This window comes from Protopterus annectens, chromosome 15.part0, assembly GCF_019279795.1.
Source record: "Protopterus annectens isolate FY-2018-M chromosome 15.part0, PAN1.0, whole genome shotgun sequence".
Classification (NCBI taxonomy): Eukaryota; Metazoa; Chordata; order Ceratodontiformes; family Protopteridae; genus Protopterus; species Protopterus annectens.
Window position 1 is genome coordinate 122,448,628 of NC_056749.1, and position 17,879 is coordinate 122,466,506.

At 43.6% G+C, this 17,879-nt stretch overlaps 1 protein-coding gene across 5 annotated transcripts in view; it reads left to right on the forward strand.

The window, feature by feature from the left end:
* The window catches only part of PHKA1 (phosphorylase kinase regulatory subunit alpha 1), a 3,177,076-nt gene that overhangs the window by 2,607,117 nt on the left and 552,080 nt on the right, over window positions 1–17,879 (forward strand). For 3 of the 5 annotated variants that reach the window (XM_044057561.1, XM_044057557.1, XM_044057558.1), the window contains one exon: window positions 7,417–7,455. The exons of the other annotated variants lie outside the window; for them this stretch is intronic. In XM_044057561.1, the coding sequence (XP_043913496.1) occupies window positions 7,417–7,455 (39 nt within the window). The remainder of the gene's footprint in view (window positions 1–7,416; window positions 7,456–17,879) is intronic. 5 annotated transcript variants of the gene reach the window in all.

The window sequence follows — 17,879 nt, forward strand, 5'->3', positions numbered from 1 at the left end:
CATCCTCCTCATTTATTAAAAGCTTTGCCCTATGGTGAATTTAAAAGAATACATCAACATACCAGTATGGTATCTGAACTAAATCATGAACTAAAAGAGGTATTTTTGAGACTGAATAATAGGGGTTATGATGAAAAATTATTATTGGATCACATGAATGGTGTCTTGAACAAACATGGAAGCCTTAGGGAGTTTTATAGGCAATTTTCAGGGTTAGTTGAAAAAGATAATGAGGTGGAAAATATATTTTTTGTAACCAAATACACAGCTTTTTCTGAAACATTTGTTTCCCTAATTAAAAGATTTTGGTACTTGGTTAGTGAGGATGAGCTCATAGATGAGCTTTTTCCACGCAAAATTATATTTTCATATAAAAAGGGAAAGAATTTAAAAGAAATATTAAATAATAATCTTCGTACCAAAAGAACAGACCATGCTGCCAATGTTGGCTCATTCAGATGTAATTCTTGTAGTATATGTGACAGAATTATTAACATTAGATCCATTAATAATGTTAATCATAACCCTATGCATTATTTCAATTGCAGATCCAGTGGTGTTGTTTATATATTAGGGTGTAGTTGTTATAATATGTGGTATATTGGGCAAACTAAAAGAATGGTAAGAGTGAGAATTTTAGAACATTTAAGAGTCATTAAGAATTTAAATGTATCCAGTCCAGTTGCTAAGCACTTCTTTGAGATACATGAGGGAAAACCAGACTGCTTAAAATTTAGTATACTAGGCAAACCTCACTGCACTAAGGGTGACAATATTTGTGACAAATTGTTAGAACTTGAAACAAGGATGATTCTGAAGTTTAATACATTAAGGCCTTTTGGTTTAAACTTGGAATTAAGTATCTGAAGAATTAATTCACCATTGAACTTATTAAAATATAATCATAATATTTATTCTATAATTCACATATTGTAAGAAATTATATTATGGTATATATTATAAATTATTAATATATATGAAGTTTTTAGTAATTTTGAGTAAATTTGTTGTTAAAACATTGGGATATTTTTTCACAAAATATGCATTTAAAAAATATGTCTTTTTAAAAAAATTTTTTTCCCTCCATTTTTTGAATTCAATTGTATAATTAATTGAATAATTGATGTAATTGATTTGTGTATAAAGACTGTTACTGTTTTGTAATGTACTGTGACCCATTGAAGGCGAGATGCCGAGGTACCAGGTCTTGTGGAGATAAAGGAGACTTTGCTGCTACATACTGGCTGTTTGGTGTGTTTTTCTATTTCTATTTTCTACGTTGTTTGGTTACTATCCTACTTATCTCCCTCCACAAATAAGGACTCAAAGTGCCTAGATTTGTAGAGAAATAGTGTGTTTAAACACGGATCACTATTGCAGTAGCCTAAGCTATGTGAGTCCTACCCCTCTATCATCAACCAACTTCACAAGGCTAAGAGCACTTTCTTTGTGCCCCAACTCTCGGGAGTTTGTGCAGAGCTCCATAAAAGGACAGTTGGAGTGCAAAAAGCTGCAGACCTTTTTTTTGGAATCAAAGACAATGCTCTTGTGGGCCTTGTAGAACCGTTCAGCTAGAAATTGTCAAGAGTTTGACAGATAAGTTCCCATTTGGGAAAGCCTTCCAATGTCTATCATTTTGTGAGGAAGAGAGGGTTTTTTTCAGACAAATTTATGCTATTTTGCTATGAAAAGGAGTGTTTTGGGACTGTCATTTCTTTTCTAAGGGATTTTCATGTTTATGCTTATGTAAACTTTTTGTGAAAAAAGTTTCATTACTAATTAAAACTTCATAGTTTTGAAAGTTGTGTGTGCTTACAACAGAATACTGTGATTATGAGAGACTGTCAGTGGTTTACTTAATTCAGAACCACTTATTCTTGGCTGTACACTTTACACCAATGTATCCAGGCTCTGATGCCCACTTTCAGTGTCTTTTTTTTTCTTACCAACCACCAGCAAGTCTCTAAAGTAGTACCTGCCCCTGTGCACAAAACAGATAAAGGAAATGAGGCTTTGGGTGTCAAGTCGGCTCCAATTCTGCCACAGCCACTGGTGGGTGATTCTGCTGTGTCTGCTGGTTATTCCTTAAGCTACCCATCTACCCCCCCCCCCCCCCGTCTTCCTTGTGTAGCCTTGCCAGCCAGCAAAGATCAGGGGGATAGCCATGTCCACTGTGGCTGTAGGAATGCCCTTGGTCAAGGCAGAGACACATTTGTTATTGTCAGTGGAAGGGGCAGGTGAAGGGTCTACACTTGGCTGGGATAGGGATGTGAAGGATGGGAGCTGTGTGCCTACTAGACGTTCAGCTTTTTTCAGGGAAATTGTGCTTAGTGAAGAAGACTTTCAGTCGACAGTTTGTTTTTATGGATAGGGAATATTTACTGGTATTTACTAAGAAACCTTTTCCTTGCCTTCTGTTTCTTCAAACAAGTAAAGGAAGAGAGAGTTCATTCTCTTTCTGACATAGAACTTCAGTCAGAAAAGCAGACATTGCAAGAGGATGGTTGTGCTTCAGGAATTTCTTCTCAGTCTGAGCATTCTGATTCTTAGGAAAGTATTTCTTCAGGTTTTCTTTTGAAGAGATTTCTTCTACTGACACTTCATCTAAGATGCAACAGATTTTTCAAGTAGCACCAAAATGAAGTTCCTCTGTCACAGAAAATGTATAATGATTTGTTACAGTTGGATATGCATAACGTTGCAGCTGTTCCCAAAATCTTGCCTGCTTTAGAGAATGTTTTTCTCACTGCTTCTAGCTTACATGATAGCCTCCTGCTCAGAAGTAATCTGAAAAGTTATATAATGTATCCCACACGTAAGTGTGTTTACCGGAGTAGTACACTGATCATAATAGGCCATCTGCAAGCAGAGCCCTGGTGAAGAAATTCACCAAAAAAGTTATCACAGAAGGGATAGAGTAGTAAATATGGAAGGTAAGCAGCAGGTGAGAACAGAGGGTGAAAGGAGAAGTGATGTAGGTGAGGGAGGAGTAGAGTTGTTGTGCCCACGGGAAAAACACTTGCATTCAGTTTTTTTATGGAGGTGTCTTTTGAGTTCTGTTCTGAAAGTGATGTAATAGAAGATTTCTTTTAGGTGAGGGGGGATTGCCAGATGTTGGGTGCAAGAACAGAGAAGGAGTGGTTGATACTGTGCAGTTTGGTTTGGGGGGTTTGAAGTGGGATCCTCAATTGGGAAAAGTTGCAGAAGCTGTAGAGTGGTTTATTATGGAGTTTGGCAACAAGAGGCAGGAAGTCACCTAGCTGAAATAATTTGAAAAGAAGAGACCCTAGAAGTAGCTCCGCTCTGTAGGTGAATGGAAGAAATCTGGCTTTGGACAGGGCAGAACAGTAGTGTTCTGATGGGGTGGGAAGTTGGAAATAAATCTGAAGACTTAGTTTAAAATGGAGTGCAGAGTGGATGATGTTTTTTTAAAAGGCTGCAGCTACTAAGGGGAGCCCATGTTCAAGTTGAGCAAGGATGACTTCTTAGCCTGTTGCAACTCTAGCAGTTCTAGAGGAAGAGAGAGATTTTCTAGGACCAAAGAGAGTTGATTGTTTTCCCGTTGTTTTCAGTGTACTTATGGAAGGTAAGTGACTTATCTAGCCACAATGCTAGATACTTAAAGACATAGTTGTTTCTGTTTTGGTACCATTGAGATATGCAATGTTGAGATTTTTAAGAGTTTTTTTCAGCCTTTGTGAGGTTTCAGGTATCATACCTTTTTGTTTTGGAGGGATGTTGGAGTAGCTTCCAGCAAGAATTAAAGGAATAGAGTTCAGACAGAAGCTGGGTTTGAATAACTGAATGTGAGGGATTGGGTCACAGGACACTCATGTCGTTCATATAAAGAGTGATAGGAAGGTAGTTTGTTAAAAAGATTGAAACCAACACTGGAGCAAGTATGGAGCCCTGGGGCACTCTCTTGGTAAGGAGTGCTGGAGATGGTAGCAGTGAGCCAGTTTTGACTCTGCTGTGCTCGAGCATCTAACCTTGGAGCATGAGGAAGGGCACCCTTAGACTTGTGAAGCTAGCTGGTCCCAGGGTAGGACCCATATAGCTTGGGTTACTGCAAGACTTGCTGTAACAGCAGATATTCTTATAGATAAATTGAGTTGCACAGCTGTACTTTCCACTGCATCAACTTTAGGTCTTTGCTATCTCAACAAAAATTTGGAATTCATAAGATACTTTAGACAGATCCATTGTAAACACTAGAAACTGAATTAATTTATTCCTGATTCTTCTACTAAAATGAAGCTGCTTAAAAATCTTGATGACTGTAACAACCTCTTTGCAGTTTCTGAGGTTCATGTATGACAGGCAGGCAGGTGACCAACACTGGCATAGTAGGATTCAGGAAGTATGCTTGGTTACAACCCTTTTTCTTCCTATTGAGATGTAGCTAAATGTTCTCCTTTTCCTGTTGCTAGTTTTTTGAAAGATAAGGGACTGAAACAATTGTGGACCCCAAACAGGCAGACTAGATTACCCCTTTCCATCAGCTGTACAAGATGTAAAATTCAGCCAGCAGCTTTGGCCAAAAAGGAGTTTTAAACCTCAAGGTCAGGTCAAGCTTACGGACACTGAATACGAACTGCTGAACCAGCAGTTTTAGTTATCCCTAGCAACGGTTGCTGAAGCCCATTGCAGCCTATACAATCCATCAGCCTAAGCCTGATTTTCACTGATAGTCGAAGTTTTGTCACATATCCTGGAGTGGCTTTGAGTAGTTTGCCTTTCTTCTTCAAGTGTAAAGGTCTGTCATGCAGGATTAGTGGATTATTCAATTATCAGAGAGCATCCTAGAAGTCATATCAGAATGTTACTCTGGCAGTGTTATCAAACTGCTTGGTAGGAGGTCATAGGAGCAATCCTCCTCCTGATGTGTTTGTAAGGAGGTGTTATAACTGGCTTTTCACAGTGATGGCTCTTCAGATTTCTCTTAATCACGGAGCTCATTCTGCATCATAGACTTGCAAGATTAATGTCTTTACCTTCGCCTTTATATCCTTTCTGTTCCTCCTACCCACCTGCAGTTTGTGATTTTAGGCACTGGATCCAAAGTTTCAGTCCAGAACCTTACCATTTAAGCTCTTGGTGTGTGTCATGCCTCTTCACTGAATGCCTAGCACTCTTCACAGGTAATTTGCAGGATTTAGGGATCTGTGTGATGTTTATCAGATAGTCACACCAGGTTAGTACTGTCCACGGTAATTTTAAGGAGGGAATGATGCTTGGCTACAACTCTGTTCCTGCACAGATCTAGCAGGAACTACAGAATGCAACTTTTGGTTTTGCCATTTAAAAACAAAAAAAAAAGCTGTGCGAGACCCTTCCGAACATCAAACTAGGAGACTAACTGTCTCAATCAGTTGTGTAAGATCACTGCTGCACTGTCCAGTCACTATCCTTGGAAATTAGCTTGCAGGTAGATAGCCACCCTTCCAACCTGACTTCCGTAGCTTTCTGATATCCCCATAGGATAGCTGAACTCATCCTCTTGAGCCAGCACATCAGTATGACCTCCATCTAAAATGGACAGAGAACAGCTCATACTATCTTAATTTTTTGTTCTCTACAACGTGATCAGTCATCAGTATGTGTGTCCATTGTTCATCTCTATAGGACTTCAAAAAATCATAAGTACCTAGTGTAGGAACTTGTTTTATTCTTATTGTGTCTATGTGCTGTTTTACATTTTTTTTTTTTTTTTTTTTTTTTTTTTTACTGTTGCTGTTATAATAGAAGATTTTCTGAGGTCTATCTGTCCCCAGAAAAGATAAATAGAAAATAAGTCAGGAGGAGACACGTTACATCTAAGGACCCATCATCACCTTAAGTGCCTGTTTGCCTGGGAAAGAACGGTCTACTTTCTTCCTGTAAGTTCTGCACAACTTTAAAAATGTGTTTGGTAAGCTTTTATATTAGCTCATTTGTCTGAGTTGATGGTCACTGTTTGGAAATTTTTCTTGGGGGTAGATCCTGTGGACACAGTTTCCAAACACATTAATCTGCAGTCCTCTTCTAATGTATTCCCACATCCATTCCACACTCAAGAAAGAACTTCCTAAGCAGGCTGAAAGTAAGAACCATGCATTGCCGCCATTTGTGTACAAGCTGAGTGCGCATAAAGTTCATCAATTCTTAGCCTTTTACTGAAGGACAGGAAGAGGAACTCTATGTTGAGACAAAGGTGTGCTTGCTTAGTAATTGCATTAACAAATCCTGTTCTTTCATGACTTGCCATAATAAAGCTCATTCTGTGAGGACAATGGCTACTTCTTCCGATGACTTTAGAGGTTCTTTTGTGCAGGTTGAAATTGCTGCAGCATCCTGGATGATTATTCACTTTTGCCAAACACTAATATCCGAAAATTCTGTCCTGTGGCAGATTAGGATTTGGAAGACAAGCTCTCAACTGCCCCTGTCACAGCAATCTGGTACTTACTTTGAAGGAAGTGTACCCTCAATTATACAGGTTACTTTGGTTGCACTTGTAAGAGCACCATGTTTTCAAGGACCATCTATTCACGGCAGGGGAAAGCCCCTCCCTTCTTCTGTAGAATGTAAGCATTTCTTTATTCTTAACTTGTTGCCAACTGTTGTGTGAAGTTCTAAAATGGAAGATTCTCCTTACTTTGCTTTGTTTCCTTTTGTCTTCATGGAAGACAATGAAGAGGGCAAGGTTCAGCAGCTCCTTTTATGGGTAATGTGTTAATATCAGCACAAAGGTGGAGTTTCCTAAATAGGGGTTAGCATCTTGTAAAAGCTGTTTAAGTTTTGGTTGAAGGGTCCTTCTGGGAGGAACATAGTTCTGAAAGAAGATTGCACTTGGATGAACTCACAGAGCTCTTAAGCTTACAGTAGGTGTAATGTTAATAGCTCTTCTTCTTCCATTAGAATGTGTCTTTACGACTCACGTATTACCTTTGGAAAGCACTCAGGGAGTCTCAATGGAGCTTTGAATTAGCCAAGCCATCAGTGCATCCATCTGGGGAACACCTTGTTTGTCTTTCTGCTTTAAGTTCCTTAACATGGAATGAATAATGATCTGTTGTGTACATGTGTGTATTTATGCATGGAGAGAAGCCATCCTGACTGTCATTGTTGAGTTAATGCTTTGCGTCCTCCTCTTCCTTTAGATACAAGTCATGCTGATACATGGGTCTAAGTCTGAGCTGCTCCAATGTCGTGGAGTTTTCTTTTTTTCCTCTCCACCCCCATCTGTCCTTATTAATCAGAAAAAGAAGCAAATATGTTATTTTAATTTGTCTGATTTACTGATAATGTCTTTAAGTAGCAATGTTGTAAGTGCAAAACCTGCATGAGCAGAACAGTTTCCTCAGGCAATTTGATTGTATCAAAAAACGTAACGCTTTTCTTTTGTTGATTTATGTCATGTTTTATACCCTTTAGCACGACAAATACAAACTTTCTGTCCCATCTGAGTATCAGGTGAAGTACTATGTCATTGTATATGTCTGGTACTTGTTTTGCTTTAAAACCCATTTTCTAAATTGCTTGTTTAGAATTCTGCATGCTTGCATGAGTTGGTGAGTTGGATTATATTTTAAGTAAGATGGAATGATTACAATTTTTTGTTGGTGTAGCCAGTTGATGCACAAGCTTTTTGATCTTCCTGAAACCCATCTCTTTTCACAAACCTTTGCTGTTAAACTTTACAATAGTGGCTGTAGCAGCTCAAGAAAATGAACTTTTATCACATCACTCGGTAACATTTTTGGCTAAGTTGGAAATGTGTACCATTTTAGGAAAATAGAATATGACAGTATGTGGACCCTAAGGTTACTTTATTTTTTCATTACATTTTTGGTACTGGAGATGTTTTGCATGCTGAATGCTGTTTTTAAATTCCTTTTGCTCCCCATCAGCAGATAGTAATGTCAAAACAGCATAGCTGCCGAGGTAGTGGGGACACTGCATATAAGGTAATGTTGAGAAACCAAGATGTTCTTCGAGTTTCACTGTTGCAGTTCTGACTTGTGGGATTTCCTGCCGTGGAAGCCCTTGGCTGGCTTGACTTACCACAGTAAATATTTCCCCTCCTACAACCAGCAGATGCCCCATCCTGATGTCAGTACACTGGGGTACAAGTGGAGTCCGCCGACGTAATGATCTCAATTCTTTCTTGCTGTCAGAGCCCAAAGCAGACATCCAGTACATGAGTCGTTCGGTCTGTGCCAGAGTGAAAACTTCAGAAAGTAAATACCCCGTTGGGGAATTCTTTCCTTTTTGCTAACTAATGTCAGAAAAAGTTAACAATCGTCTCTGTTGTGGTAAACAAGTGCCACACACAGCCTTCCAATCCGTCTTTGTTACCTGTTTTAAGCCCAGACCATGACATCCCTAACTGTTGTTTCTGTGCCAGTTCAATTCTAGAACTATTCAGTGTATGGCAGACAGTTTAGCTGGGTTCATTAGCGAGTCCTCAGGTTTTCCGTGTGATATGGCATCCATTTCTTGTCCCAACATCAATTTTCCAAAATGGAAATGGCCCAGGCTCAGGCCTACTGACAGCACACATTCACTCTGATAGCCCTCCAAGACTGGTTATCGTTGAAGTCGGTGAGGCGACTTCACAGCCCCCTCCCACAACCGAGGTGGTAAAGGCCTCTATTAAGGCCCATTCAGAGTCCAATATGCCGTTGGACTCCTCAACATTGATACCAGTCATTGATCGATGTTTGTTGGTCACATCAGAGATCATTTTGCAGGCCTCTTCTTCTGGCAAACATGGCATTTCCACTATAGCTCTGAGATATTTGGGCATCAGTGCTTCTGATGTCCCCATGCCTAAATAAAAGGCTACTCCTAAGAAGCAATCTTTTTTCCATTCTAGCCTTTCCAGCTCCCAGTCTCAGGCCTACCAGGAGGATTTGGTTACATTGGCAGAGGATCTGCTATCCCTGGTTAGAGGCAAACATTTTCCCTGGAACCCCTCTTAAGAAAAAGGAAAAGAGGTCCAGTCCCAGGAGTTCTTACTGACCCTTTTGACACTAGGTGGGACTCTGACAAGGAGGTCTCAGTTTTTGAAGAGGATCCCTCTTTGGCTTCCTTTGAGAAGTCTGATCAAGAGGAAACTCTGCCTTCTGCCTCCCCTCCTGATGATCCGTCCTTTGGAGTGGGGGGTCATTTTCATTGAGAAGAGCAGGACTGTCTCTAAGCTAAGAAAAAAGTCAGGGAATTTCCCCACTTGCCAGAACTTAAAACCCGGGCAGTCCCTCCAGTTCTGGAGGTGGTTGATGATGTTCTCCAAGAATCCTCTTTGAATCCAGACTTCCTTCTTCCTGCACCCAGGAAATCTGACAGATTCTACAGGATCATGGATTCACATAGGCACTTTTTTTAAAATCCTTTGGCAGACCCAGAGGTTTTCGTTCCTGGAACCAGGGGTACCAGAGACAGCACATCTAGAAACCCCTTACCCATTGATAGAGAGCAGAGCCCTTGAAAGATTTGGCAAAAAGATATAGACCTCTGCCACTCTCTGTGAGGGTATTAAATGGCCAGTTCCACATAAAACACCAAGAGACAGTACTGGAACAGATGAAACAAAAGCTCTTGACCATTGAAAATTAAGAGCTTATCTGAATAATTACTCGACAATTGCAGCTTCACCTCACAAGTGGTCAGGCATTCCTTACACTATGGATTTCATTCTTTGGAGGCTGCCAGCAGGGCCACAGACACTGGGTCTGTCATTAGGAGGCATGCATGGCTAAGGGAGCAAGCCCTCCTGGAGCATGTTCCATCTGATCTTTTGGATGCTCCCTTGCCTTGGATAAGGAGTTTCTCTTTGGCCCTAAAGCAGAAGCTATACTTAAAAAGTGGAGGACAGAGCTAAGTCAATGCAGATAGCCAAAGGTTTCTTGTCCCCACGTTTAGGATATGATCCTCAGGTTTGGAGGATCCCTTCCCCCTCAAACTATCAGCTTGAAGGGTCCTCTAATCCTGGGAGGGGTCTGCTCCTGCATATGCAGGTTCAGGACATCCTAAGGGAAGCTAGGAGGCCTAGCTCCAGGAAACCCTGTGCAAGTATATGAAACTGTTTTCAAGCTGGGTGTGCACAGCCTAATCAGGATCCCATCAGAGCCTAGATCCCTATCAGCTCATCCTATCTGGAAAATCTCTTTGACAAAGACCTTTCCTTCACCCGATGGTCAAGCAGTTCCTTTTAGGGGTCACCCACATCAAGCCTTCCAGGAGACCTCATACACCACCTTGCAACCTAACTTTTGTCCTAGAAAGGCTTACACTTTCTTCAGATTTAAAATTCCTGGTACAGAAGACTGCCTGTTTACTGGCTATCTATTCAACTAGGAGAGTTTCAGTAACTCCTGGCTCTCATGGCAGGGGAACATTTTATCATCTTCTGTCCTGACAAAGTCCCTCTCTTAGGACTAATCCTTCCTTTAGACCCAAGGTGGTGATTGATGCCTCTTTATATCTTGCAGTGCACCTAGCCATCTTCTTTTCAAACCCACAAAACAGGGAGGAGAGAATTGTGTGTTTTTCAGACAGCCATAGGCAGCTACCCTGCTAACTGGACACAGCAAAACCCATGAGAATATCTGCCCGTCGGTGACGTTTGCTAGTAGCACTGAAGGAAAACCTGTCTGCAAGCCGACCATTTCCAAAAGAATCTTTCAGTATACCACTTTTTTGTTACAATCATCATGGAAGGGACACACCTGAAGCTGTAAGGACCCATTTCACCAGGGCAACTATGTCTTTTATTGCTTTCCTGAAGGGTGTACCTAACAAGAGTTGTTGAAAGTTGCCAACTGGTCTTCAGTGCACACATTTACATGCACTGCCTCTTGTCAGCCTATTACCCTACAAAACTTCCTCTCCTTGCTTTACTTTGCCATCCTTCCCTATTTTCAGCTTTGGGAATCATCCCACAAGTCAGGACTGCAACAGTGAAACACGGATAATATAGTACACTTGTGTACACTTAGCATAAATGTAGATATTCAAGTGTATTCACTGTTGCAGTCCTCTTTCCCTCCCCCCTTTCCCCTAACCTACATGGCAGGCTGACCAAAAACTCCTGCTGTTGACTCCTTGCCGGCCTAGGGATTCATGCCCTTGCTATCTAACCATGACTGTCTGCTCCTTTTGAGGGGATCCAAACTCTGGGGGGCAAGAAAAAACTTGAGGTCATGATGTTGGCGGACTCCATTTGCACCCCGCTGTACCAAAATCAGGATAGGCCATCCACCGGTTGTAGGAGGAGAGAAGACTTTTACTCTGGTAGTCAGGCCGGCCAAGGGCTTCCATGGCAGGAAATCCCACAAGTTACTATATTACTGTGTTGCTTAAATGTTATTATGCTGTCTTCTGTATTACTGTGTTTTAGTTGTTTTTGAAAATTATTTTGTACTTGTTAACTTTGTTTATATTAGTTTTGTAATAATTGTATATGGAGCTTTTTCTCCCTGGCCTCCATTGAAAACAGCTAATTCTGGCCAATGGACTTTTCCAGTTAAACTGAAAATAAATAAAAATAAATAAGTCAGGACTGCAACGGTGAATACACTTGGAACATCTACATTTATGGTAAGTGTACACAACTGTACATTAAGTTGGGCATATTTACATAAGTGGAATTCAAGTAAATGTATGTGTATGCTACATTAGTATTTCTTCAAGTATGCAAGGGTTCTTTATAGAAAATTGTAGTGGAAAATGCTACATCAGAAAGCACCAGCGGCAGTAATTCAAAATTCACAGTGCAAAGTAGAAGAAAAGAAAAATTTAGCTGTCTCAGAAATAATTGATCTGTTTTCTGTGTAGCATATTACATAGAAAATTAAATTCAACGCAGCAAGGACTGTTGCACCTCTGTATACCCAGCTGTTGCCCTTAAATTATCAGAGGTAAACAGATTTTAACAGAATCTGAACTGTGAAAAGCATTTGTAGTGGAAAAGCCAAATGAACAAACACGGGATCGTTTTCACAACAGATCCGTAACTATTGATGTGAAGTTTTTCTATCTCACCTTCATTCTCACTGATGGTTCAGAGCCGATCCTCTGCTCTGACTCGGCCAAATACAAAAGCTCGAGGTCTCCTAGGAGCTTGTGGCCTACTCCCTATCCATTGATGCAGTGGGGCTTCCCCCAGATCTCGTTTGCCGCTGCAACAGATCGGGAGTTCTTCGACAGCTCTGGCCAGTATAAGTGAAATTTCTTTATATTTCTCTATTTCCTCAATATTTCTCAATAGTTATTGATAATTTCTTGCTATTTCTTAGCTTCTAGTGAGTTCTAGTATTAGGTAGTTTAAAACTTAGAGAGTGCATTGTTGTTAGTGGCTGTTCTTTTTTCTAGGCCGGTTTCTCACAACTCATTTAAGTTAGAGAGTTGTTTAGTTAAAGTTTTTTCCCTACCCTTATAGTGTGTGCTATAGAATTTGAATTAGAGTGTGTGAAGCTTGAGCCCAGAATATATATATATATATATATATATATATATATATATATATCTATATAGGTCCACTACGGAAGACCGAACGCCCATATTACCGATTCTCGGAATCCCAAGACCAGAACACCGAAGGACCAGAGGATTGCAAGACCAGAAGCGTGAATTTCATAATCCCGATGCTCGGAGATTTTAAGTTAGCGCTTCTGGTGTTGTGATTCAGGTAAATATGTGTGTGTAAGTGTGTTTGTGAGGGTCTTTAGTGTGTGTTGTGACTGTAATGTGTGGGTGTGAGTTTGTCTTGTATGTGTGTTTGTGCGATCTCGGAGTTAGAATATTAAAGTAGGGGGGTGTGGGGGGAGAAGCCCCCCACATGGCAGGGTGCAGGGGGAATTGCCCCCCTGCTTAAATATAGTGTAAGTTTCTTTGATTGTGGTGGGAAGCTGTGTGTCTGTGTATGTGTGTAGTGTATGTGTTACAAATGTTTGCGATTTTGAATTTCGCACTTGTGGTCCGTAGGTCTTGTCTTTCGGGTATTTGGTCTCGGGTTTATGGGCGTCGGTATTGTGGGTTTTCGGTAATGTGTAGTGAACCCATATATATATATATATATATATATATATGGATCTAGTACATATGCTCGAATGCATAAACCACCGAACCACAAGTAAACGAACAGAAACCACCGAAAACACTAAACCACGAAAATACAGACAACCGAATCACTAATCATCGAAAGTGATATCGTTGCAAAGTTTGATGTTATGTGATCCTATCTCGCCTACATTCAGTACTGATGGGCTCGGAGCCGATCCCTCGGCATGCTATGCTATAGAGCGAGGCCTCTTATTGGCTGAGCTATTTCTTATCCCAGGATGCACCACCACTAATCCCCCAGATCTCGTTTGCCGCTTACAAGCTAGGACGTGGTCTCAAACTTGGCTGGGCTAAGTACTGTTTTATTCAGACTTTTCCTGTCAGGAATTTTGCTATTTTGAACCCAAAAGCTGTTTTAACAGCTGTTGTTGTACGAGTGTGTTTGGTAAAATCTGTTGAGGAAAATTGTGTTTTTTTGTTAAGGGAAGGTTTCCCGTTTAAGTTAGAGGGGCCTTCCCCTATTACTATCTAGCGTTTTTTGTGTTTCCAGAGGTCAAGTACCTGCTTAAGTTAGAGGGTCTTGACCCTCATTTTCTGTGTTTGTGCTACTAGATTGTGAATTGTGTTTTGTCTCAAAAAAAAAAAAAAAAAAAAAAAAAAAACTTGCTTAGTTTTTTCTTTCTTTGTGGTAAAATCTTGTTTCTTAGGGTTAGTCAGCATGTCTATGGAACATAGACCCTCTGGGTTTAAAAAGTGCGCGAGGTGTGGTTACAAAATGTCCATAACGGACGACCACTCCTCGTGCGTTTATTGTTTAGGCGCCAAGCACCTACAAGAGTCCTGTAGCATGTGTCACGCCTTTTCTTCGAGAGTCCTCCAGGAGAGGAAGAATAAATTAATTTTAAAAGGTCTGATTAAGCCCTCCTTCGAGGAGGCTTTATCTTCCTCTTCCTCTCCTACGAAGAAGAAAAAAGCGTCGGCTCCGACCAGTCTGTCGGAACCGACTGCCAAAAAACCTAGGCAGGCTTCTCCATCGGCTCCACGGACTTCGGAGCCGAGGGCGGAACGGTCTGCCTCGATGCCTCCAGTCTCGACCCCTCTGGTTTCGGAGCCGAGGACTGGGGCATCGAGAGGCGGGTCACCTTCATCGGCTCCACTGATTTTGGAGCCGATGAGGGTTGCCGGCTCAGACTCTTCCCCTTCGACGCCAAAGTCCTCATCGGCACCGAGGGAAATTGTTTTTAGATCTCCCTCGGAACCGATAGTAATCGAATCCATTCGGAGCCGGTCCCCTAGTCCTATGGAGCCGATGGAGAAGTCGGTTCGGACCCAATCGGTGTCATCTAGATCCTCCAAGATGTCTGATTCGGACATCGACAGGGTGCTCCTAAGACCTTTCCAGTCTCCGGTGTTTCAAAAGTTAGTTTCGGCTCCAGCCCATTCGGCTTCGGAGCCGATGGTCCACCCTGCTATTATGGTTCCTCCTCCAACAGCCTCGGCACCGTTGGAGCCGGTGCTGGTGGAACCGATGGGGGTTTTCGGGTTGGGCCCGACCCTTACTCCAACTCCGGTTCTTGAGTCGGAGTTCGGTACGCGGACTTCTTCTGTCGGCCCCGGGGGGGACGCTTCGGGACTGATGTTTTCGGTCCCAAGCCTTCCTCTCGGTGCGTCGGCTGCGGGAGTGCCGTCTACAGTTGTGGCCACGGAGGTGGGACCTTCCCAGGATTCTGGTGGTCCCGCCTTCAGGGCCATGAGGAGTGCGTTAGCCAAATCTTCTTTGGCTACCTCCACGGTCTCCCCAGCTCCTTCCCTGCATACTGAGACTGGGTCTTTGGCAGTCCCCCTGTCCTTAGACAGCGGAGCCCCGGGGCCTGAGGTTACCCCCACTGGGGTTTCCCCCCCTCCTGGAGGTCCCTCTGAAGCTTCTTCAGAGGAACCCCCCAGGAAAAGATCATGCAAGAGGAAGCACGTTGACTCCCCTGATGAGTCTCTTACATCAGACACTGATCTCGATGATGCAGAGGGGTCCCCTAAGTCGTCCTCAGATGATGTCTCCTTTGCAGACATCCTGGAAGCCCTTAAACAATGAGGCGGCTGGCAATCCAAACCCCCTTCTGCTGATGAGTCGGTGTTCCTTAAGGCCTTCGGGGCTCAGCCCTCCGCCTCCTGGGTGTCTCCGCCCTTCGACGAGCTCTTGGATTTGATCTGTCGAAGGGCGTGGGAACACCCAGACTCTGTGGAACCAGTGCCTGCTCGTCCTAATAAGTTCCTGTCTGCACCCCCGGAAAAAGAGTTTCTGACGAAAGGTGTGGCTGTAGATGCTTTGGTGGTGGCATCTGCTACCCAGCAAGATGTAGCAGAGGCTTCGACGTCCGTCCATCCTCCTAATAAGGAGTCTAGGAGCATGGATTGGTACGGTAAGCGCACCCTAATTTCAGCTGCCTTTACATTAAGGTCCTTGAACTATCTCACACACTTTACCAGTTTTCAGAGGGATCTGATTAAAGAACTTTCCGATACCCTCTTGGGTAACCTGCCTGAGGAGCTGGCCCAGACGGTTGTCTCTCAGCTGGCTACGCTGTCGTCCATATCAAACTCGTCCATGAGGCTCATTTCTTATGCGGCCGAAGGGGCGAGTAGAGCGGCTGGTACAGGCATTGCTCTACGGAGACAAGCCTGGCTCTGCCTGTGTCATTTTGCGGAGGCCTTTAAGTCTTCCTTTGCCGACGCCCCCTTTGATGGGTCCTCCTTGTTTGGACCCAAGGTAAAGGACACACTGACCCGCTGCAAGCAAGAAGGTAAGACTTTGACTGCCGTAGGGGCACGATTTTCCACTCCCTTTCGGCCTTACCCCAAGGCTAAAAGAGGAGGGAAAATGTGGTTCCGTAGATCTCAGAAGTCTTACCCCTCACAGCAGGACGATCCCCCTTCCAGAGGCAGGGGAGGGGGAAATTCTTCAGGAAGATGCCGTCCCAGAGGTGGCAGAGGCCCTCGCAACACTGGAGACCGCGAGTCCTTTCGTGGCTCTTCAGCCTTTCACAGTCCCTGAGGGATTGCCCGACTGTGCAGCTCCGGAGCCAGTCGGGGGTCATTTTTCGAGGCACCTAAAAGCCTGGGAAGGTATCACTCAGGACCGATGGGTGCTTCGAATTATCGCCGGAGGTTACGCCATCCCTTTCTGTCACTCTCCACCTCAGTCCAAAAAAATCCCGGACCCGCCACCCAGTCAACGGGAAACTGCAGCCTCAGAAGTTTCAAAGCTGCTGCAAAAAGGAGTCATCCAACCGGTCCCCACAGACCAGATCGGATTAGGGACTTACTCAAGATTATTTTTGGTGCCAAAAAAGACCGGGGGCTTGAGGCCCATTTTGGATCTCAGCATTCTAAACCGTTCAGTCAAAAAGTCCAAGTTCCGAATGGTCACCCTACAAACCATTCTCCCATTGCTGGAGAAAGGTGTTTGGATGTGCTCCATAGATCTCAAGGACGCTTATTACCACATCATGGTACATCAAGCGTCCAGGAGACATCTGCGCTTCAGCCTTAGAGGCAGTCATTTTCAGTTCCGCGCGCTGCCCTTTGGTCTCACCACAGCCCCCAGGGTGTTCACCAAATGTTTGGCGGTCGTGACTGCTCACCTGAGAAGTCTAGGATTCCAGGTGTTTCCGTATCTGGACGACTGGCTCCTGCCACCTCCAAGCATCTACTATTGCGGAGCCTACAAGCCACAATATCACTGGGCAATTCCCTTGAAATCACCTTCAATTGGCCAAAGTCTGTGTTGCTGCCATCTCAACGCATAAGATTCATCGGAGTAGAGATAGACTCAAACCAAATGCGGGTCTATCTACCTACAGACAGGATACAAACCATACAGGCTCAAGTTCGAGCCTTACTTCCCAGATCCAAAGCCCCAGCCAGAATGGTCCTGCAGCTATTGGGATCCATGTCCGCCACGGTTCTTCTAGTTCCCCTAGCAAGGTTGCACATGAGAATTCTCCAGTGGCTTCTTTCAGCTCAGTGGTCCTTTCAGGAACTCCCTCTCAGTCACCTCATATGGATCACGGAAACCTGCAAACGGGACCTTCGCTGGTGGCTGGTGCCCTCCAATCTGGATCAGGGACGACCCTTTGTTCCACCTCCTCCTGTGGCCACTTTGACCACGGACGCCTCCCAGATGGGGTGGGGGGGCATTCCCTGGGCAGGTCAGTCCAAGGCAAATGGCATCCAGAAGAGTCCCTACTTCATATCAACATCCTAGAAATGAGGGCGGTGCTTCTGTCCCTTCAAGCCCTTCACGATTACCTCCCTCAGGGCGTAATTGCCGTTCACTCCGACAACATGTCAGTGGTCTGGTACCTGAACAAACAGGGAGGGACCAGATCCTATCCCCTTTGCAGAGAGGCCATGAGAGTTTGGGAATGGGCAGTGTCAACCAAACGCTTTCTAGTGGCAACTCATATCCCGGGCAAGTCCACTGTGATAGCTGACAGACTGAGCAGAACTATCCTCTCTCCACACGAATGGTCTCTGAACATTACAGTTGCAAATCAGATTTTCAGCAAATGGGGAGTTCCGTGTTGCGACCTCTTCGCGACTCCACTGAATGCGAAGTGCAAAAAGTTCTTCTCCCTCACCCCGGCTCCGGGGAAGAGCCCTATGGACGCACTAGCCCGTCCGTGGCCCACCGGCTTGCTTTATGCTTTTCCCCCAGTTCCTCTCCTTCCCAGGGTGATCCAAAAGGCGTCTCTCTTGGGGAGCAAAATGATCTTAGTTGCTCCTTACTGGCCTCGTCAAGTACGGTTCCCCTTTCTTCGGAAATATGCACTGGA